Genomic DNA, 24,654 nt, shown 5'->3' on the forward strand with positions numbered 1-24,654 from the left:
TGTTCTGCTTGCCTTGTGTTAACTGTGGATGACCTGTCCATGTTCCCATCTAAGGCCAACCCCTCTACTGACATGCCAAATCACATTCCCTCTTGCTAACTGAAGGGCATCACTTTTGCAATTCTTACTTCTTTCTCCTGCATCATCAGTTTTTCTCTCTTCTTTGGATTTTACCCATCAGATTTATAACCATGCATCCATCTTAAAAAAATAAAGCAAATCCTGCTCTTGACCTTACTCCCTCCATCCAAGCTTTTGTTCCATCTTTCCTTTTTTCTTCCTTCCCTTATAGCAAAACCCTCTAGAGAATCATCTACACTTGAACTGTTTATTATCTACTTTCCCTATTCTTTCTGCAGTCTGTTTTAAATGGTTCTTGATGAGGTCCAGATGTTTATAATCCTTGATGTTAATAAATCTAATGGCCAGGGCGCCTGGGTGGCTCAGTGTGTTAAGCCGCTGCCTTCGGCTCAGGTCATGATCTCAGAGTGCTGGGATCGAGTCCCGCATCGGGTTCTCTGCTCAGCAGGGAGTCTGCTTCTCTCTCTCTCTCTCTCTCTCTCTGCCTGCCTCTCCATCTACTTGTGATTTCTCTCTGTCAAGTGAATGAATAAAATCTTAAAAAAAAAAATTAAAAAAAAAATAAAATAAATCTAATGGCCAGTTCTCAGTTTTCATCTTACTTGACCAGTTAGTGGCATTTGACCCAATTGCTCACTCCCTCTTCCTTAGAACATGTTCTTCACTTGGCTTTAAGGACACCACTCTCTTCTAGTTTCCCTCCTGCTTCACCGGCTGCTGCTACTGTTTCCTTTGTTGCTTCTTTGTCTTCTTCTCTACTTCTTACGTTTGGAGTGTCCCTGAATTCTGTCCTTGGTCCCTTCTCTCAGTTCTCCCTACACATTTTGCTTTAGTGATTAATAGCGTCCAATCTCATGACTTTAAGTATCACCAGTCCATTGATGACTCCTAAATCTGTATCTCTAGTGTTGACATCCCTCTTGAACTCCAGATTGTAATATCTAACAGCCTACTAAACATCTTAAGGAAGTGTATCTAAGTGGAAACTTGTGATCTTTCCTCTAAATGTGTTCCTCCCAGAGCCTTCCCCATTTTTATTAATGGCAGTCTCATCCTTCTAATTGCTCAGGCCAAAAACCACAGGTTATCCTTGACTTCTTGCTTTCTTTCTCACACCCTGTATTTCCTCTGCCAGCAGATACCATCAATTCTCCCTCCAATATATGTCCACTTCTCACCATTTTCATTGCTACTACACTGGTCAAGCCACCATTATTTCTTGCTTGGATTATTAGAACAGCTTATTGACTATTGGTCTTCTGTTTGCACTCTTCCCTCCCCAAAACCTATTCTCAGTACAACAGCAAGAGTGAAGGGTAAAAACTGATTCAGATCATGTTACCTCTGTATTCAAAATCCTCCAGTGGCTCTTCATGTCACTCACTCAATTGTGACCATGGCCTACAAAGTCCTGTACTGACTGGCCTCTGTTACAGTTATTATGTCATCTCTTCTTTTCTTTTGTTTGTAGAACCTTTGTACTTATTATTCCCTCTACTTGGGATGCTTTTCCCTCCCACATAGCTTTGTGCCTCACTCTTAAGAGGTTTTCTCAAATGTCATTCTCTCAGTGAGGCCTTTCCTGACCATCTTATTTAATATTATGTGCTTGTGCACATGCATGCACACACTTGAATTCCCAAGGCCATCCTCTGCTTAGATTTTTTCCGTAGCACTTATCTACATCTCACAGTATGCATTTTACTTTTTTATTCTGTTTGACTCCCCTCACCCTATCCTGACACGCCTACAATGCAATTTAAGCTTGCATAGGGATAGCGATCTTTCTATCTTGTTCACTGCTTTATTCTTGGTGCCTGTGACAGTACCTAGTTAGTACACAATAGGCAGTAAACACTTGTTGAAGGAATCAGTGGTACAGCCTTTTGCCCAAACAATTTTATATAAAAAGTCTTTAAGAAGTTTATACTCTTTGACTAATTATAATTTTAGGAAGCTTGTAATTATATAACTGGAAAGTGAACAACAAATCATGCCTACATTTTTATCATGGCATTAAAAAAACCCTGTATTTAAAAAATTTTCGAGCATGATAAAAATAGAGAAAATAATAGCATAGGCAGTCACTATTGTAACATCTTCTAGCTCCCAACAGTTATCAAGATGTAGCCACACTTGCTGGTTTTTGTTTGTTTGTTTGTTTGTTTCTGTTGCTAATGTATTATAAAATAAATTCTGGACCTCAATTCATTTTACTTGCACATTCTATGATATGCATCTCTAAAACATAAGGGCATTTTCATGCATGAGCACAATGCTATTATTACTCTTAACAAAATTAATGATAATTTCTTGGTATCATTTTAATATCTAGTCCATTTTAAGATCTTCCTGATTGTCCCAAAAAGGCTTTTTTGTGGTTAGTTCAAATCGGGATCCAAACCTGGTCTACAAATTAAAACCTTACCTTTAATAGCAAAATATTGAAGCAGCCAAATGGTATTATGAAAGAAAACTGATGAATTGTGACAGTGTCATCAACTAGTGGCTCTCTCTATAGTAGGATTATAAATGATATGATGTTATCTTTCTTCATACTGTTTGATCTTTTCCAAGTGTTGTATACTGAGAATTACAAGGGAAAATACTTTCAAAGAAAAGATTTTAACTATCAGTACATTTACTGAGTTTGAATTCTCTGTATTAGGCCTACCTCACTCTTTTTTTTAAAAGACTTTATTTATTTATTGGACAGACAGAGATCATAAGTAGGCAGAGAGGCAGGCAGAGAGAGAGGAGGAAGCAGGCTCCCCACGGAACAGAGAGCCCTATGTGGGACCCGATCCCAGGACCCTGGGATCACGACCTGAGCCGAAGGCAGAGGCTTTAACCCACTGAGCCACCCAGGGGCCCCCTACCTCACTCTTTGTCTTAGTGATCCATCACTGATGTCAGTGTACCTTGGTATCTTATCTCTTTTAGGTACGAGCTCATCAGCTGGTGCTTCCTCCCTGTGATGTGGTGATCAAGGCTGTTTCTGAGTATGTTAGTTCCATCAAAGACCCCTCAAACCTGGATGTGGTTGGGAAGGATGTTTTCAAACAGTCTCAGGTAAGTTGGCTTCTACTTAAGAGTCACCAGTTTTCTTACCTTCACTAGTACCACCAGCAGATCTGATTTTTTTCCCTCTGTGCTACCTACCTTCTCTCCTTGTAGCTGCTTGTCTTCTCCATGCTTACAGACCAGAGCCCTAAAGTTTCCTTTGAAAACAATACTAGGCCTGGGCTGAAAGGGTTCTTTAGCTTTTCCCCACTAATTATCAATTATATAAGGTCATTCTGGAAAATTTAGAAAATAAAGCCACTTAAAATCTCATTGTTCGCAAACAACTTGCTGTAGTTATCACTCTAGAATATGTCCTCCTTTTCTTCTGTTTGTTTCAATGTTTACTTTAAAGAAGTTTTTGCTTAGTAGAGGTTAATGGGTAATGAAAAAGACTACAAGGTCCACATAAAACAAAAATCAATATGTCGTTGTTAATAATGAAATATGGGCTCTACTGGGAATTTGTCTTGTGAGATAAAATTTAAAGTTAGGAAAATTAAGTCAGTTTTATTTCTAATAATTTAATTTATACTTGTACTATGGGTTTTTCAGTTTATTTTAAAAATCAACATAAAGTAAAACCAGCGTTTATATATGTGTGTATATAGTTCTGTGAATTTTTAGCACATGTGTAGATTAAATCACCCCAGAAATCTCTCATGCTATCCCTTTGTAATCACACCCAAACATCACTACCTCCTACAAACTACCAGTCTGTTCTGTCACTACAGTTATATCTTTTAGAGAATAACATATGAATGAAATCATACAGTATGTAATCTTTTACGAATAACATTTTTCTTTCAACATAATGCCTTCAGGAATCTTCTAAATTGTTACATATTACACATATCAATAATTCATTCCTTTTATTACCAAGTAGTATACATTGTATGGCTATACCATAATATGTTTATTTATTCACCCCTGGAAGATATTTGAGTTGTTCCCAATTTTTGGTGGTTTGAATAGAGTTGCTATAAACATTTGTATACCGGACTTTTTCTTATGAACAAAAGTTTCGATTTCCTTGGTGTGAATGCTTAGGAGTGGGATTTCGGGGTCATATGGTAGGTACATCTTTAACTATAACTTTATAAGCCCCTGCCAAACCATTTTCCAGTGTGGCTGTTCCATTCCTCCCTAGTTCTTGTTACTGTCAGTATTTTTTTACAGCCATTCTAAAATTATGGAGAACTACCACTATACAGTGGTAGTTCTCCATAATTTTAATTTGCATTTTTCAAATAAGTAATGATGAACACTTTTTTCTTGTGTGTATTTGCCATTCATCAACCCTTATTGGTGAATGTTCTTCAACAGTCTTTTGTCCATTTTTACACGAGTTATTTACTCACTGTCGATTTTTTTTTTTAAAGATTTTATTTATTTATTTGACAGAGAGAAATCACAAGTAGACGGAGAGGCAGGCAGAGAGAGAGAGAGGGAAGCAGGCTCCCTGCTGAGCAGAGAGCCCGACGCGGGACTCGATCCCAGGACCCCTGGGTGGCTCAGTGGGCTAGGCCGCTGCCTTCGGCTCGGGTCGTGATCTCACTGTCGATTTTTGAGAGTTCTTTATATATTCTTGCTTAAAGTCCTTTGTCAGATATCTGGTTTGCTAATATTTTCTCCCAGCCCATAATTCATGTTTACATTCTCTTAACAGTGTCTTTTTAAAAATTAATTAATTAATTAATTAATTTGACAGAGAGATAACAAGTAGGCAGAGTGGCAGGCAGAGAGAGAGGAGGAAGCAGGCTCCCAGCTGAGCAGAGAGCCTAAGGCGGGGCTCGATCCCAGGACCCTGGGATCATGACGTGAGCTGAAGGCAGAGGCTTTAACTCACTCAGCCACCCAGGCACCCCTTAACAGTGTGTTTTGCAAAGGAAAAGTTTTAAATTTTCATCTGTTATGGGTCATGCTTTTGGTGTCATATATAAAAATTCTTTGCCTAACTGCAGGTATGCTAATACTGTCCTGTTTTCTTGTAAAAATGATATACTTTTATATTTCACATTTAGAACAAATCATCCATTTTGAGTTCATTTTGTATAACGTGTCAGGTGTTTTTGTTTACATTTTGCATATGGATGTTCAGTTGTTTTCAGCAGTTCGTTGAAAATATTGTCTTTTCTCCATAAATTGCTGTTTGTGTGGGTCTATTTCTGAACACTGTTCTGTTGAGTTGACCCATGTGTCTATCTCCTTGCAAATAAGACTCTGTCTTGAATACTGTAGCTTTATGGTAAGTCAAAATTAGGTAGTGATCCCTCCAATTTTCTTTTTCTTTATCTTTTTCAAAATTATTTTGTCTATTCTAATTCCTTTCTCTCTCCATAATCATTTTAGAATAATCTTTTCTGTAGCCATAAAAATAATCCTGCTGGGATTTTAATGGGAATTCCTTATATTAAATATACAATTGATACTTTAATAACATGGGAGTTAGGGAAACTGACCCCCCCACCCCATGCAGTAAAAAATCCATGTATAGGGATGCCTGGGTGTCTCAGTCAGTTAAGGATCTGCCTTTGGCTCAGGTCATGATCCCAGGGTCCCCACATCAGGCTCCTTGCTGAGTAGGAAGGCTCCTTCTCCCTCTGCCTGCTCTGCCTGCAGCTCTCTGTGCTTCTGCTCTCTATTTGACAAATACATAAAATCTTTTCTAAAAATCCATGTATAATTTTTAATTCCCCCCAAACATAGCTGCTAATAGCCTATTGTTGCTTGGATGCATTACTGATGACATAAACTGTCAACCCATATTTTGTATGTTAAATGTACTATATAATGTATTCTTTTTTTTTAATTTTTAGTTTTTTATAAACATATATTTTTATCCCCAGGGGTACAGGTCTGTGAATCGCCAGGTTTACACACTTCACAGCACTCACCAAAGCACATACCCTCCCCAATGTCCATAACCCCACCCCCCTTCTCTCAACCCCCCTCCCCCCAGCAACCCTCAGTTTGTTTTGTGAGATTAAGAGTCACTTATGATTTGTCTCCCTCCCAATCCAATCTTCTTTCATTTATTCTTCTTCTATCCTCTTAAGCCCCCATATTGCATCACCACTTCCTCATATCAGGGAGATCTTATGATAGTTGTCTTTCTCGGATTGACTTATCTCGCTAAGCATGATACGCTCTAGTTCCATCCACGTTGTCGCAAATGGCAAGATTTCATTTCTTTTGATGGCTGCATAGTATTCCATTGTGTATATATACCACATCTTCTTTATCCATTCATCTGTTGATGGACATCTAGGTTCTTTCCATAGTTTGGCTATTGTGGACATTGCTGCTGTAAACATTCGGGTGCACATGCCCCTTCGGATCACTATGTATTTATCTTTATGGTAAATACCCCGTAGTGCAATTGGTGGGTCATAGGGCAGTTCTATTTTCAACATTTTGAGGAACCTCCATGCTGTTTTCCAGAGTGGTTGCACCCAGCATGCATTCCCACCAACAGTGTAGAAGGGTTCCCCTTTCTCCGCATCCTCGCCAGCATCTGTCATTTCCTGACTTGTTAATTTTAGCCATTCTGACTGGTGTGAGGTGATATCTCATTGTGGATTTGATTTGTATTTCCCTGATGCCGAGCGATATGGAGCACTTTTTCATGTGTCTGTTGGCCATCTGGATGTCTTCTTTGCAGAAATGTCTGTTCATGTCCTCGGCCCATTTCTTTTTTTTTTTTTTCTCCCCCAATTTATTTATTTTCAGAAAAACATTATTCATTATTTTTTCACCACACCCAGTGCTCCATGCAAGCTGTGCCCTCTATAATATCCACCACCTGGTACCCCCAACCTCCCACCCCCCCGCCACTTCAAACCCTTCAGACTGTTTTTCAGAGTCCATAGTCTCTCATGGTTCACCTCCCCTTCCAATTTACCCAAATTCCCTACTACTCTCTAACGCTCCTTGTCCTCTGTGCTATTGGTTATGCTCCACAAATGAGTGAAACCATATGATAATTGACTCTCTCTGCTTGACTGATTTCACTCAGCATAATCTCTTCCAGTCCCGTCCATGTTGCTACAAAAGTTGGATATTCGTCCTTTCTGATGGAGGCATAATACTCCATAGTGTATATGGACCACATCTTCCTTATCCATTCATCCGTTGAAGGGCATCTTGGTTCTTTCCATAGTTTGGCGACTGTGGCCATTGCTGCTATAAACATTGGGGTACAGATGGCCCTTCTTTTCACGACATCTGTATCTTTGGGGTAAATACCCAGGAGTGCAATTGCAGGGTCATAGGGAAGCTCTATTTTTAATTTCTTGAGGAATCTCCACACTGTTCTCCAAAGAGGCTGCACCAACTTGCAATCCCACCAACAGTGTAAGAGGGTTCCCCTTTCTCCACATCCTCTCCAACACATGTTGTTTCCTGTTTTGTTAATTTTGGCCATTCTAACTGGTGTAAGGTGATATCTCAATGTGGTTTTAATTTGAATCTCCCTGAGGGCTAATGATCATGAGCATTTTTTCATGTGTCTGATAGCCATTTGTATTTCTTGATTGGAGAAGTGTCTGTTCATATCTTCTGCCCATTTTTTGATGTGTTTGTCTGTTTCGTGTGGGTTGAGTTTGAGGAGTTCATTATAGATCCTGGATATCAACCTTTTGTCTGTACTCTGCCCATTTCTTGATTGGATTATTTGTTCTTTGGGTGTTGAGTTTGCTAAGTTCTTTATAGATTTTGGACACTAGTCCTTTATCTGATATGTCATTTGCAGATATCTTCTCCCATTCTGTCAGTTGTCTTTTGGTTTTGTTAACTGTTTCCTTTGCTGTGCAAAAGCTTTTGATCTTGATGAAATCCCAATAGTTCATTTTTGCCCTTGCTTCCCTTGCCTTCGGCGATGTTCCTAGGAAGATGTTACTGTGGCTGAGGTCGAAGAGGTTGCTGCCTGTGTTCTCCTCAAGGATTTTGATGGATTCCTTTCTCACATTGAGGTCCTTCATCCATTTTGAGTCTATTTTCGTGTGTGGTGTAAGGAAATGGTCCAATTTCATTTTTCTGCATGTGGCTGACCAATTTTCCCAACACCATTTATTGAAGAGACTGTCTTTTTTCCATTGGACATTCTTTCCTGCTTTGTCGAAGATTAGTTGACCATAGAGTTGAGGGTCTATTTCTGGGCTTTATATTCTGTTCCATTGATCTATGTGTCTGTTTTTGTGCCAGTACCATGCTGTCTTGATGATGACAGCTTTGTAATAGAGCTTGAAGTCCAGAATTGTGATGCCACCAACTTTGGCTTTCTTTTTCAATATCCCTTTGACTATTCGAGGTCTTTTCTGGTTCCATATAAATTTTAAAATTATTTGTTCCATTTCTTTGAAAAAGATGGATGGTACTTTGATAGGAGTTGCATTAAATGTGTAGATTGCTTTAGGTAGCATAGACATTTTCACAATATTTATTCTTCCAATCCAGGAGCATGGAACATTTTTCCATTTCTTTGTGTCTTCCTCAGTTTCTTTCATGAGTACTTTATAGTTTTCTGAGTGTAGATGAATTTGAGTTTTCAGATCCAGTAATACAATTATCTCTCTCCATTTATTTAGTTCATCTTTGATTTTTTTCATCAGCATTATATAGTTTTCAGCATACAAGTCCCATACATTTTTTTATTTTTTATCATTATTCTTTAAATTTAATTAATTAACATAAAGTGTATTATTTGTTTCAGGGATACAGGTCTGTGATTTATCAGTCTTATAGTCTGTAATTCATCAGTCTTATCTAATACTCAGTGCTCATTATAACACATAACCCTCCCCAATGTCCATCACCCTGTTACTGCATCCTCCACCCTCTCCACTCCAGCAACCCACAGTTTGTTTCCTGAGATTAAGAGCCTCTTATGGTTTGTCTCCCTGTCTGGTTTCATCTTGTTTCATTTTTTCCTCTCTTCCCCTATGATCCTCTCTTCTTAAATTCCACATATCAGTAAGATCATATGATAATTGTGTTTCTCTGATTAACTTATTTCGCTTAGCATCAGATACTCTAGTTCCATCCACATAGTAGCAAACAAGCTTTCTTTTTTGGTGGCTGCATAATATTCCATCACATATATATGTGTATGTTTGGATGTGTATGATGGATGTGTATATATATATATCTATCTATAGATATATATCTATAGATAGATATATATATATACATCTATAGATATATATATACATATATACATATACATCTATATGATGTATATATACATCTATGTAGATATATACATATGTATATATGTGTAGATATGTAGATATCTATATATATCTACATATCTACACATATATACATATACATATATGTATACATATACATCTATAGATCGATATAGATCTATATACATATATAGGTGTACATATATACACAAATATACATATGTATCATTTATATATACATATATATGATGTATATATATATACATCATATATATGTCTATGTATGAATGTGTATGGTGGATGTGTGTATACATGTATTATATATACAAACACACACACACACACATACACACACACACACACACCCCACATCTTCATCCATTTATCTGTCAGTGGACATCTGGGCTCTTTCCACAGTTTGGCTATTGTGGACATGGCTGCTATAAACATTGGGATGCAAGTGCCCCTTCAGATTACTACATTTGTATCTTTGGAGTAAATACCCAGTATTGCAATTGCTGCATCATAGGGTAGCTCTTTTTTCAACTTTTTGAGGAACCTCCATACTGTTTTCCAAAGTGGCTGCACCAGCTTGCATTCCCACCAACAGTGTAGGAGGGTTCCTCTTTCTCCGCATCCTCCCCAACATCTGTCATCTGTTGTTTCCTGATTTGTTAATTTTAGCTATTCTGACTGATGTGCAGTGGTATCTCATTGTGGTTTTGATTTGTATTTCCCTGATGCTGATTGATACTGAGCACTTTTTTATGGTGTGTTGACCATTTGGAGGTCTTCTTTACAGAAATGTCTGTTCATGTCTTCTGCCCATTTCTTGATTGGATTATTTGTTCTTTGGGTATTGAGTTTGATAAGTTCTTTATAGATTTTGGACACTAGACTTTTATCTGATATGTCATTTGCAAGTATCTTCTCCCATCTGTCAATTGTCTTTTGGTTTTGTTGACTGTTTCCTTGCTGTGCAAAAGCTTTTTATTTTGATGAAGTCCCAATAGTTCATTCTTGCCTTTGGAGAGGTGTCCAGCAAGATACTGCTGTGGCTGAGGTCAAAGAGTTGCTACCTATGTTCTCCTATAGGATTTTGATGGATTCCTGTCTCACATTGAGGTCTTTCATGCATTTTGAATTTATTTTTGTATATGGTGTGAAAAGTGCTCAAGTTTCATTCTTTTGTATGTTGCTCTCTAGTTTTCCCAACACCATTTGTGAAAGAAATTTTCCCATTGATACTCTTTCCTGCTTTGTCAAAGATTAGTTGACCATAGAGTGAGGGTCCATTCCTGAGTTCTCTGTTCTGTTCCATTGATCTATGTGTCTGTTTTTGTGCTAGTACCATGCTGTCTTGATGATTATAGCTTTGTAATACAGCTTGAAGTATAGAATTGTGATGCCACTAGCTTTAGTTTTTTTCAACATTCCTTTGGGTATTCGGGGTCTTTTCTGATTCCATACAAATTTTAGGATTATTTGTTCCAGTTCTGTGAAAAAAGTTGATGGTATTTTGATAGGGATTCATCTGAATCTGTAGATTGCTCTAGGTGGCGTAGACATTTTAACAACATCTGTTCTTCCAGTCTATGAGCATCGAATGTTTTTCCATTTCTTTGTGTCTTCCTCAATTTCTTTCATGATTATTCTACAGTTTTATGAGTACAGATACTTTGCCTCTTTGGTTAGGTTTATTCCTAGGTATTTCGTGTGCAATTGTAACTCCTTATTTCTTTCTCTGCTGCTTCATCATTGGTGTACAGAAATGCAGCTGATTTCTGTGCATTGATTTTATATCCTGCCACTTTGCTGAATTCCTGTATGAGTTCTAGCAATATTGGGGTGGAGTCTTTGGAGTTTTCCACATTGAGGATCATGTCATCTGTAAAGAGTGAGAGTTTGACTTCTTTGCCAATTTGGATGCCTTGTATTTCTTTTTGTTTTCTGATTGCTGAGGCTAGGACAAGCCCCATACATTTTTTAACAGTTATTTAAGTATTTTTAATTAAGGTACCTATTGGTTTTTTTTTAATTTCAATTTCTAATTGTTCATTGCTACTGTATTAAAATATGATTGTTTTTTGTGTGTTGACCTTGTATCCTGCAACCTTCCTAAACTCACAAGAAGTTTTTTAGTAGATTTCTTGGTATTTCTGTGTAGATGATCAATTGGCTGTGAATAAGGACAGTTTTATTTCTTTTCTAGTCTCTTTGCCTTTTTTTTTCTTACTGCACCATCTAGGATTTCCAAACAATGGTGATTAGGAGTGATGAGAGAGGCTATATCTTTTTCTCATGTTCTCAATCTTTGGGAAGAGCATTCAGTCAGCATTAAGTTTTATATTAGCTATAGGTTTTGTCAATGTACATTATCAGGCTGAGGAAGTTATGTTCCTCTTTTACTAAGAGTACTTGTCATTAAAGAATGGTCTGTTCTGTCAAATGTATTTTTTGCATCTACTGATAAGCTCGTGTGCTTTTTCTTCTTTCTTCTTCTTTTGAATATTGAACCTTCTTTGCATTCCCAGGATGTGCTGAAGGTATACTTCCTTTCTTATATTATTGGATTTGAATTACTAGTACTTTATTTAACATTTTTGCATTTATTTTCTTGAGGAATATTGGTCTATAGGGGTTTTTTTGTGCTGTCTTTTTCTGGTTTGGTGTATCAGGGTAATGCTGGACTCAAATGATTTGGCAAGTGTTCTTCTTTTTTTGGGGGGAGAGATTGTGTAGAATTAGTTTTTCCTCTTTAATTGGTAGAATTTGCCAGTGATTTCTTGCAGAGATTTCTTTGAATTTATGCTGTTCAGAGTTTTCTAAGCTTCTTGAATATTTTAGTATGTCTTTTACTAAATTTGAGAAGTTTTCAGCTATTTTTTTCAAATAGTTGTCCTGTTCCCTGTTTTCTTTTCCTTCCATGGGTATAATGACACCAATGTTAGAAATTTTGGTTTTCCTGTGTATCCTTGAGGCTCTATATTTTTCAATAAAATTTCATTTTTTTCACTGATTTTCACACTGGATAATTTCTTTTGATTTGTCATCAATTTCATTGACTCTTTCCTTGGTCATCTCTGGTCTGCTATAGAGCCCATCCAGTGAGGTTTTTTTACATTTTGGTTATGAATTTGGTTATGAATTGTTAAGTTCTAAAATTTCCATTTGGTTCTTCTTTACATATGATCTTTTTTTTTTTTTTACATATGATCTTTTTTTGCAGAGACTGTCTTTCTTTTTTGTTTCAGAAGTGTTCGCCTTACTTTCAAGCACTTTTATAAAGCTGCTTTGACATCTTTGTCAGATAATTCCAGCATGTTTGTCATCTTGGCATTGAAATTCTTGGTCTTGTTTCAATATAATAGGGAATGTTTACAGTTTTGTTTTAGGAGGCAATTGACCCATTTAGGTTCAGACCACAGGTTCTTACCATCCTTCTGCGGGCAGTGGTATCATTGTCAATGCAGTTTTCAAAGTTTGCAAACTTATTTGGCTTGGTCCCATGTGTATGCTACCCACTCAGTATCCAGTCTGGGACTTGTTTGGTTGTTTATTTCTTCAGTTCTCAGAGTCTGTTGTCTGCTGTTTAGTGTCAGATCCACCCATTCTGTTGTTCTCTCTCTATTATCTCTTCAGTACTTCTGGTTCATATGGTTCCACCCTTTCTCAGTGTCTGGGGCTAACCAGCAGAAGGATAGAAAGAGAGGAAAAGCATCAAAGGTTCGCCATACCCTACTGAGACTGCTGCTTCTCTGATTGGAGAGGAAGGTTGCCATGCTGCTACATTAAGTTTGTTTCAGGCTGGTACACATGAGAACAGACAAAAGGAAAAGAAAAAAACTCGGGGTGTTTCTGCATACTTTCTTGAGTTTTCAAGAACCCCTTTCCCATTCTTTAAGCCAGAACTAAACTTAGGTTTCCCCTGGCTCTCTCTGTCCACATCAGTGTATGCTTCCAGGTGTTAGGCTGCAGTCTGTCCACACCAAGGGATACTGCAAGGAAAAAAAATGCTAAACTCACACTTGATTCTGTGATACTTTGAATTCTGGTCTTCTTCCCCAGTCCTCCTGCCACTGTTTACTTTTTCACAGTCTTCAAATAGTTGCTTCTAGGTTTTATAACAACCTTCCAGTGGGAATAAGGTAGTGTGTTTACTCCATCTTATCTGGAATAGAACTCTCTCCGTAGATTTTTTTTTAAAGCAAATAAAGCATGAAATCAGCACTTCTTTTTGGGAACATAAGTTTTCCTAACTAGTTATGTGGTAGCACAATCTAGTATCCATTACTTTACATCTAACTTTCTAGCATAATTAGAAAAAGGGTTGTTTTTCATTTAAAAAAAATGTACTTGGGCTTTATTTTCCCAAAGGGCTTAATTTCTTTTTATATTCAAATCATTATTTTTCCAGGTGCCTTTCCTAACATCTTTCATAATTCTTTCTTCCACTGTTGTTGAACACTAACTCTACCAGATCTCTCGTTCCATGACTTCTAGCATGATGTACACAGTCCTCCATCATTTCCCTTGACTTGAGGAAATCTTGACCTTTATGATAGATTTTGCTCATTCACTTTGTTGATTTCCATTGTACTTTCAGCTGTTTGCAAAGGCACTGACTCACAAAGAAATTCACATAGTGAGTAGGGAGAGATTTTAGTGTTAAGTAGGAGATACTGTTTGGATGGAGAATAAATTTTCCTTCCCTTTTTTATTGTGATCAAATATATATAACATAAGGGGGCCGGGCTCCCAATTCGGTTCCATCTGGTTTTCCCTCCACCCCCGCGGCACGTTGCAGCAGCTCCGGCGGCGGGAGGAGTGGCAGTGGCCAGGCAGCCCAGCTTCGCGAAGGCTCTCGGCGCGCGCCGGGGCCCGCAGCCACCGGGCTCACGCCCGCCCCACCACCACGATGCCCAAGAGGAAGGTGAGCTCCGCCGAGGGCGCGGCGAAGGAGGAGGCCAAGAGGAGGTTGGCAGGGTTGTCTGCGAAGCCCGTGCCTGCAAAAGGAAGTGAAGCCCAAGAAGGCGGCAGCAAAGGATAAATCTTCAGACAAAAAAGTGCAAACAAAGGGGAAAAGGGGAGCAAAGGGAAAATAGGCTGAAGTGGCTAACCAAGAAATGAAAGAACACTTACCTGCAGAAAATGGAGAAATAAAAAATGAGGAGAGTTCAGCATCCAATGAATGAAGCAGGAGAGAAAGAAGCCAAGTCTGATTAATATCACATACCGTGTCTTATCAGTGGTCCCTGTCTCCCTTCTTGTACAAACCAGAGGAATATTTTTATCAACTATTTTGTAAATGCAAGTTTTTTAGTAGCTCTAGAAACATTTTTAAGAAGGACGGAATCCCACCTCATCCCATTTTTTAAGTGTAAATGCTTTTTTTTAAAGAGGTGAAATCATTTGCTGGTTGTTTATTTTTTGGTACAACCAGAAAATAGTGGGATATTGAATGTGGGAGGCTTTGATGGTCTTGGGTGTCAGCTCAACATCCATAGATGGGGTAGTTTTTTATATCCTGTAATACCAAGCATACTAAATGGCAATTTGGAGTCAGTCGTGCATTTAATATGTCTTGAATCTTTTAAATTACTCTTTTTCCCATGTTGTTTTGGTAGAATTGTTGCCTCAAGAAAACCACTCCTAGATCTTGGCTCTCCCTGTCAGAATTCTTGTGCACTCTGTAACATCTTGGTTGTGGTAGTCCAGTTTTCCTAGTAACTTGGTTAATGTGCTGTGCAAGATTGAAAATTTGAGTATGTAGTGTATATGATATTAAATTATGAATTAATGGGACTTAACACTGTAACAGTGTATCAGCATTTGAATCTATTGGTACTTGATACACTGTTAAGGAAAATTGCCTCCAAATTTTAAGCTGGAAGGTCACTGGAATAACTTTTAGAAAAGAATCACAACTACATGATTTTTTAGATTTTTGGTACGTACATTAGGAATTGTGTACAAAATTGAAATGTCTGTACTGGTCCTCAGAACAACCAATAAAAACTCAGTTACGAAAAAATATATATATATATAAAACATAAAATTTACCATCTTAATCATTTTAAGTGTGCAGTTCAGTGGTATTAAATACATTCATAGTGTTGTGTACCCATCACCATCATCCATCTTCATTATTCTTCATCCTGTAAAACTGAAACTCTGTACCCATTAAATGATAACTTTCCATTTTCACCTCCCCTCTAGCCCTTGGCAACCCCAGTTCTACTTTCTTTCACTATGATTTTTTTAAAAGTTATTTATTTTTATTTATTTATTTATTTATTTATTTGACAGAGGGCAAGGGAGAGAGAGAGCACAAGCAGGGGGAACAGCAGAGGGATAGGGAGAAGCAGGCTTCCCACCGAGCAGGGAGCCTGATGTGGGACTCCATCCAAGGACCCTGAGATAATGACCTGAGCTAAAGGCAGACACTTAACTTACTGAGCCACCTAGGCGCCCTTCTTTCCCTATGATTTTAACCACTTTAGGTGCCTCATCTAAATGGAATTAAACACTATTTGTCTTTTTGTGACTGACTTATTTCACTTAGCACAGTTTCCTCAAGGTTCATCCATGTTGTAACATGTGACAGAATTTCTTTCCTTTTAAACCAAATAATATTCCATCATATGTTGATGGGAAAATGTTTCTAAGTGTTCATCTGAGTTGTGAATATTTTTGATGTTACAGCTTTTGGTTCCCTTTAGAACTTTATGATCTTTGGAATCTGGATAATGACTATTCATTAAAAACAAGGATCCCCCTTTTCACTAAACAATAAGAACAAAAAATTTAAAAAATAGGGACTTTGCTGTGAATTCCACCCTAAATGTTTTACAGTGTTTCCTAGTCTCCTTTGTATGTATGTATGTATGTATGTTTTGATGTGTAAAAAAATTTTTTTAAAGATTTATTTTATTTATTTATTTGACAAACAGAGATCAGAAGTTGGCGAGAGGCAGGCAGAGAGAGAGGAGGAAGCAGGCTCCCCACAGAGCAGAGAGCCTGATGCGGGGCTCGATCCCAAGACCCTGGGATCATGACCCGAGCCGAAGGCAGCGGCTTAATCCACTGAGCCACCCAGGCGCCCCGATGTGTAAAAATTTTTAACCTGCTTTTTTCAGTTAACATTATGTCTTAAAACAGTTTTCATTGTTGTTGTATAATTTTCATACATATCATTTTTAGCAGTTGTAGAATTATGAGAGCTCTCCTAAACAAACATAAAAAAACTGCTAGGTAATAGCATTAAAGGACAATGTTCTTCTCTGCTTCCCATGTTCTCTGGGGATCTATAGAAGAAAAGGAGAGGATATTATTAAACATGATCATATATGAAATACTGAATATACTTCCACAGACAAGGTCCCATGCTAGACACTAAAATATAAGTGTGAATAAACTCTTCTCTGTTCTTGCAGAACTTTTGGTTAAATGGGAGGAAGAGGCACATAAATAAGTAAAATGAAGAAAAACCACAATAAATATGTCACAGGAGGAAAGGTTTCATAGAAATTGTGCCCTTGAAGGAAGAGTAAATGTTATGTCAGAGCACAGAAGAATGATACATTGAGAGACATACTCGTAATTCAGTATTTCAGGGAATGAGGTCTTTATTCACTGATGTTGAATAGTTTACAAGTTAAGTGCAGAAATCAAGTTGAAAAAACAGTATAATAATATGATTTCACAGGGGTGCCTGGGTGGCTCAGTTGGTTAGGCAACTGCCTTCGGCTCGGGTCATGATCCCAGGGTCCTGGGATCGGGCCCCATGTCGGGCTCCTTGCTTGGTGGGGTGCCTGCTTCTCCCTCTCCCTCTGCCTGCTGCTCTGCCTGCTTGTGCTCTCTCTCACTCTCTTTCAAATAAATAAATAAATTTAAAAAAATATGATTCCACATATATGAAAAAAGCAAAACTATATTGGTATATATACATAAAATGTATATGACAGGACACAGATCAAACTGACAACACTGGTCACTTCTGGGGAGGAGAGTAAGTACAGAGCTATAGATATTAAGGAAGACTGTATGTCTTTTATCTTTTAGGAGATTGTTAGGTGTGTAATTAAATACAATCTGGAAATAATAGTGAATATGTAACTAATGGAACCTTGATACAGTGGAATATTATTCAGCCAAATATCATTCTATAAGTCAGTAATTTGCATGTAATCTTGAGATTTGGGATACTTTTTCAGACAATTATATACTCAATAGATTATATTGAGAAAGCAGAGTGATTTTATTTCTAAGTGAAGCTAGAGGACCTGGTGATCTTGATTTCTGTGTTTGTGTACCTGAATGTTTATAAATTAAGACATCTGGAATGCTATATAGATCCTAGAATGTTAGCAATTATAGATTCTGAGAGAGAAGATTATAAATGTTTAAAATTGTACCTTTTGGATTATATATTTTAATAATTTTTATATATTTCTATAAGAAATGTTTCTTGTAGGTGGATGGTTATTTTGTAGAAGGTACTCAACATTGGGGCTATATGGTGAATTGGGCATTCTCATGCATTGATAATGAGAGTATAATTTAAGACATCGGTTTTGGAAAGAGATTTACTATCGTGTCAAAAGTCTATGCATTTTATACTTAAAGACTCCTGTGGATTGAAAGTGAGGAGATGGAGAACCATCTGTCATGTAGTGAACATCAAAAGAAAGCTGGAGTAGCCATGCTTCTCTCAGACAAATGAGATTCTAAAACAAAGACTAACGAGATGAAGAAGGGCATAATATCATAATTAAGGGGTCTGTTCATCAAGAAGATCTAACAGTTATAAATATGTATACCCCTAACTTGGGAGCACCCAAATATATAAATCAATTAATAATAAACATAAATCCACTGATAATAATACAATAATAGCAGTAGACTTTAATACCCCACTTACAGCAATGGACATTCTCCAGAATGATTCACATACGGGGTCAAAAATCAGCCCTCAACAGATACAAAGAGACTGAGATCATAACATGCCTAGTTTTAGACCACAACATTACAAAACTTGAAGTCAACCATAAGAAAAAAAAAAAAGGAAAGACTGCAGATACATGGAGATTAAGGAACATTCTACTGAAGAGTGAATGGGTTAACCAAGAATTAAAGAAGAAATTTAAAAATACATGGAAGCAAATGAAAATAGAAACATGACTGTCCAAAACCTTTGGGGTGCAGCAGTGGCAGTATTAAGAGGGAAGTACATTGCTACACAGTCCTACCTCAGGAAAGAAGAAAAGTCTCAAATACATAATCTAACCTTACACCTAAAGGAGCTGGAAAAAGAACAGCAAATAACCACCTAAAGGAGTCGGAAAATGAATAGCAAATAAAGTCTAAGTCCTTGAGAAAAAGGGAAATAATAAAGATTAGAGCAGAAATAAACTATATAAAAACCAAACCAAAAGAAAACAAAACAAAAACCCCATAGAACAGGTTAAAAAAACTAAGAGCTAGTTATTTGAAATAATTGTGAAAAATTGATAAACCCCTATCAAAAAGAAAGGAGAAAGGACACAAGTAGATAAAAATCATGAGTGAAAGAGTAGTGATCACAACCAACACCACAGAAACACAGTTATAAAACAGTACTATGAAAAATTATATGCCAAAAAACCACGCAACTTGAAACAAATGGACAAATTCCTAAAAACCTACAAACTGCCAAAACTGAAACAGAAACAAATAGCAAATTTGAACAGATCCATAACAGAAAAGAAATTAAATCAGTAATCAAAAATCTCCCAACAAACAAGAGCCCAGGGCCAGATGGTTTCCTAGGGGAATTCTACAAGACATTTAAATAAGAGTTAATACCTATTCTCCCCAAACTGTTTCAGAAAATAGAAATGGAAGGAAAAGTTCCAAACTCATTGTATGAAGCCAGTATTACCTTGATTACAAAACAAAAAAAGACCCCACTAAAAAGGAGAATTAAAGGCAAATATTCCTGATAAACATGGATGTAAAAATTCTCAGTAAACTACTAGCAAATCAAATTCAACAATACATTAAAATAAGTATTTATCATGTTCAAGTAGGATTTAATCCTGGGCCGCAGAAGTGATTCCGTATTCACAAATCAGTCACATCATATTAATAAAAGAAAGGATAAGAACCATATGATCCTATCAATAGATGCAAAAAAAGCATTTGACAAAATAAAGCATCCTCTCTTGATAAAAAAAACCCTCAACAATGTAGGGATAGAAGGATCTTGCTTCAACCTCATATAGGCCATATACAAATGACCCACAACTAATATCATCCTCAATGGGGAAAAACAGAGCCCTTCCCCTATGGTCAGGAATCAGACTAGGATGTCTGCTGTCACCATTATTTAACATAGGCATCCAAATTGGCAAGGAAGAAGTCAAACTTTCACTATTGGCAAATAACATGATACGCTATGTAGAAAACCCAAAAGACTCTACCAAAAAATTGCTAGAACTCATACATGAATTCAGCAGAGTTGCAGAATATAAAATTAATGTGCAGAAATCTGCATTTCTATGCACCAATAATGGAGCAGCAAAAAGAGAAATCAAGGAATCGATCCCCTTTGCAATTGCACCCAAAACAAGAAGATAACCTAGGAATAAACCTTACTATAAGGAGGTTAAAAAAATCTGTACTCTCAAAACTAGAGAACATTTATGAAAGAAATTGAGGAGGACACAAAGAAATGGAAAAGCATTCCATGTGCATTGGAAGAACAAACATTATTAAGATGTTTATACTACCCAAAGCAGTTTACACATTTAATGAAATCCCTATTAAAATGCCACCAGCATTTTACATAGAGCTGGAGCAAAACATCCTACAGTTCGTATGGAACCACAAAAGATCCCAAATAGCCAAAGCAGACCTGAAACAGAAGACTAAAACTGGAAGCATCACAGCTCCAGATTTCAAGTTATAGTACAAAGCTGTAGTCATTAAAACTGTATGCTACTGACACAAAACAGACGCATATATCTGTGGAACAGAATAGAAAACCCAGAAATGGATTCTCAACTCTTTGGTCAACTAATTTTTGATAAGGCAGAAAGGAATATCCAATGGAAAAAGAAAACAGTCCCTTTAACAAATGGTGTTGAAAAAACTGGACAGCAGCACGCACAAGTATGAAACAGGATTACTTTCTTATACCATACACAAAAATAAATTCAAAATGGATGAAAGACCTCAACATGAGACAGGAATCCCATCAAAATCCTAGAGAACACAGGTATAAAACCTCTTTCATCTTGGCAGCAGCAACTTCTTCATCTCCAAATGCAAGGAAAACAAAACCAAAAATGAACTGTTCAGACTTATTCAAGATAAAAACTTCTGCACAGTGAAGGAAAAAATCAACAGAACTAAAAGGCAGCATATGGAATGGGAGAAGATATTTACAAACAACATATCTGATAAAGGGATAGTATCCAAAATCAATAAAGAACTTACTAAACTCAACACCCCAGAAAACAAATAATCCAGTTAAGAACTGGGCAGTAGACATGTATAGACACTTTTCCAAAAAAAGACATTCAGATGGCTAACAAACACATGAAAAGGTGCTCAACATCACTCATCATCAGGGAAATACAAACAAAAAATAACAATGAGTTACTACCTCACACCTGTCAGAATGGCTAAAATTAACAACACCAGAAACAACAGGTGTTGGTGAGGATGCAGAGAAAGGGGCCCCTTCTTGCACTATTGGTGGGGATGCAAACTGATATAGCTACTACTCTAGAGAACTTGGAGTTTCCTCAAAAAGCTAAAAATAGAACTGTCCTACCATCCAGCAATTGTGCTACTGGCATTTATCCAAAGAATACAAAAATACAGATTCAAAGTAGTACATGCACTCCGATGTTTATAGCAGCATTATCAACAGTAGCCAAACTATAGAAAGAGCCCAAATGTCTTTAGGCTGATTAATGGATAAAGAAGATGTGATTTGTATATAACACACACACACACACACACACACACACACACAGGAATATTACTCAGCCATCAAAAGAGTGAAATCTTCCCATTTGCGATAATGTGTATGGAACTAGAGTGTATGATGCTAAGTGAAATACATGTCAGTCAGAGAAAGGCTAATACCATATGATCTCATTCACGTGTGGAACTTACGAAACAAAACAGGATCATTAAGGAAGGGGGAAAAGAACAAATGGAGAGAGGGAAACAAGCCATAAGAGACTTTTTTTAAAAAGATTTAATTAATTAATTTAATTTAGAGAGAGTGGGGTGGAGGGCAGATGGGGAGAGAAGGGACAAGCAGACTCCTCATTGAGTGTGGAGCCCAGTGTGGGTTTGATCTCATGACCCTGATATTCCAACCTTAGCCAAAGCCAAGAGTCAGATGCTCAACTGAGTGAGCCACTCAGGTGCCCCTAAACCATAAGAGATTCTTAACTATAGAGAACAAAGTGAGGGTTGTTGGAGGGAGGCGTGTGGGGGATGGGATAGATGGGTAATGGTTACTAAAGAGGGCACTTTTGATGAGCACTGGGTGTTGTATGTAGTGATGACTCACTGAATTCTACTGTAGAAACCAATATTGCATGGTACATTAACAAACTAAAATTTAAATTTAAAAAATGTGTCTATGAAAATTACCATATCCTTTGACCTAATATTTACCACTTCTAAGAAGTGGACCTGAGAAGTCCCTATGAAATAATCCAAGAAGTTTATGTAAAATTATGCTTATTAAAGCATTTTATATAATGATAAAGTAGAAATGACTTTAATAGTTTATATTCCATTTGATGAAATGTTAGGAAGTTCATAAAATTATATCCAAGAGGACTTTAAAATTACATTGGAAAAGGTTTGATAAGGAAAAACTCCTTCTCAGTCAGCCCTAATCCCTCAGAGATGAACAGTATTTGTACTTCTTTTGCCATAGATCGGTTTTACTTCTACTTGAACTTCATATGTACTCTTTTGTGTCTGTCTCTCTTCTTTCACGTAGTATAAGGTGTTTGAGATTTATCTGTGTTGTACTTTGTTCTTTTTAGAACTGTGTAGTATTCCATTGTAGGAATCTACCACAATTTATCTATTCTTCTCTTGGTATACATTTGAGTTATTTGAGTTTGGGCTATTATGAATAAAGTTCTTGTTAGCATTTTCATTCCTATCTTTTGATGGGCACATGTAGTCATTTTTCCTAGGTAAATACTTGGAAGTAGGATTGCTGCACCATATGGTAAATATATGTTTAACTTTTTAAGAAACTGCCATTTGGTTGTCCAAATTATACCAGTGTATGCTCCTACCAGCGATGCACTGCAGTTCCAGTTATTCCATATTTGTACCAGTGCCTGATGCTTATAACCTTTAATTTTAAGATATATAGTGATGAAACATTGTGGTTTTTATATATGTTTTAGTGCTTTTTATTTTAGTGTTCAGACCTTTTGAACCAATGATTCCACTTTGGGGACATTTTCCTAGGAACGTAATCTGAAATCCAGAAAAAATTTATATGTACATATATGCTCTTTGTTGCATAACTTACAATAGCCAAATGTGAGAAATAACCTAAATGTCAGGTATTAGGGTAGTAGTTATGTAATTTATGATAACATTTATGCTTAAAAATATGGTCATTCAAAATTACAATAGAAGGAGAATATGAAATTATATAGTGTCAACTATAGAAAAATGTGTACATTAAAATAGCCCAGCAATATGTCAACAAAAAAGTTTATTTTAAAATACTGGAAGAAGGGACGCCTGAGTGGCTTAGTTGATTAAGTGCCTAACTCTTGATTTCAGCTCAGGTCATGATCTCAGGGTCCTGGGATTAAGTTCCGTGTTGGGCTCTGTGATCAGTATGGAGTCTGCTTAAGGATTCTGTTTCTCCTTCTGCCCCTCACCCCACTCACATGCTTGAGAATTCTCTCTCTCTCTCTTCCCCCACCCCTCAAATAACTAAATCTTTTTTTAAGATTTAAAATATAAAATATATAAGATAAAATACTGGAAGAAAACGACAAAAATATCTTTGGGTGGTGGTACTGTGTAATTTTTCCCCACTCTTACCTATTTTTTTCTAATGATCATATGAACATTTTAGAATAGCACAAAATATAAGTAAACTTCAGTTCCTTATTTACTTATTTTTAAGCTTAATTTTTTAATTTTACATTTTATGATGCTTTATCACTACTTAATTTTTTCTGCACCATGAAAAATTGCTCTGTGTTTCTTTTTTATTTCTTTTTTTTAAAAGATTTTCTTTATTTATTTGACACAGAGAGAGAGAGACCACAAGTAGGCAGAGGGGCAAGAAGAGTCGGGGAGTGGGGGAGCAGACTCCCCGCTGAGCAGAGAGCCCGACGTGGGACTCGATCTCAGGACCCTGAGATCATGACCTGAGCCTAAGGCAGAGGCTTAACCCACTGAGCCACCCAGGCATCCTCTTTTACTTTCTTTCTTTCTTTCTTTCTTTTTTTTTTTAAAGATTTTATTTATGTATTTGACAGAGAGAAAGACACAGCAGGAGAGGGAACACAAGCAGGGGCAGTGGGAGAGGGAGAAGCAGGCTTCCCGCTGAGCAGGGTGCCTGATGTGGGGCACAATCCCAGGACCCTGGGATCATGACCTGAGTCTAAGGCAGACGCTTAACGACTGAGCCACCCAGGCGCACTTTGGGTTTCTTAATTTATTTCATTTCTGCTACTGTTTTGACTCTTCAGTTATACATTGCATGAAAAACATACTCTCATGTTGTTTCTTCTCCTGAACATCTGATGTTCCAATGTCCAGTCCAGGACAGAAGATAAAATAGAGCGATTCAAGAAAGCAGTTGAATATTATTCTGTCACAACCAAACTCTCTTCACTGCCAGTGGGTCCCTCGTCCTTTCTAGGTAAGGCTTCCATCTGATACAGAGCTTCTGTATCCAAAGGGGAAACCGAGTCCCTCATGGGAACTCCTGGGCCAGAGTGAAATGACAACTTGTATTGCACTCTTATAGAAGTCGGTCCTATTTGGTGGATATTTTCCTTTTGATTTCCATGTAATAAGAGTGGTGACCTGAGACACAGGGCACTGGTTTCTCAAGTTTGTGGATGGCGTCCAATGCCATTTCCTTTGCTTGGGCTTCTTCTGGCACTAACCTCCATTATGGCCTGGTGTAAGAAAAATAGCCCTGTCTTTGAGTTCAGGCCTGAGTTTGAATTCCACCTCTGCTGCTTAATACCTGTGTGATATTAACTAGTCACATTTACATGTATGTTATGTGGCTCATGATACCTATTTTATAGGA

The 24,654-nt window shown here is 37.2% G+C and overlaps 1 protein-coding gene and 1 pseudogene across 2 annotated transcripts in view; both read left to right on the top strand.

The window, feature by feature from the left end:
* The window catches only part of FAM120C (family with sequence similarity 120C), a 133,293-nt gene that overhangs the window by 26,944 nt on the left and 81,695 nt on the right, over positions 1–24,654 (top strand). For both annotated transcript variants that reach the window (XM_044235708.1, XM_044235711.1), the window contains exons 4-5: positions 3,025–3,153; positions 24,153–24,255. In XM_044235708.1, coding sequence (XP_044091643.1) covers positions 3,025–3,153; positions 24,153–24,255 — 232 coding nt within the window. The remainder of the gene's footprint in view (positions 1–3,024; positions 3,154–24,152; positions 24,256–24,654) is intronic.
* Positions 14,243–14,845, top strand: LOC122897456 (annotated as a pseudogene).

The sequence above is a fragment of the Neovison vison genome, chromosome X (genome assembly GCF_020171115.1).
Source record: "Neovison vison isolate M4711 chromosome X, ASM_NN_V1, whole genome shotgun sequence".
Classification (NCBI taxonomy): Eukaryota; Metazoa; Chordata; class Mammalia; order Carnivora; family Mustelidae; genus Neogale; species Neogale vison.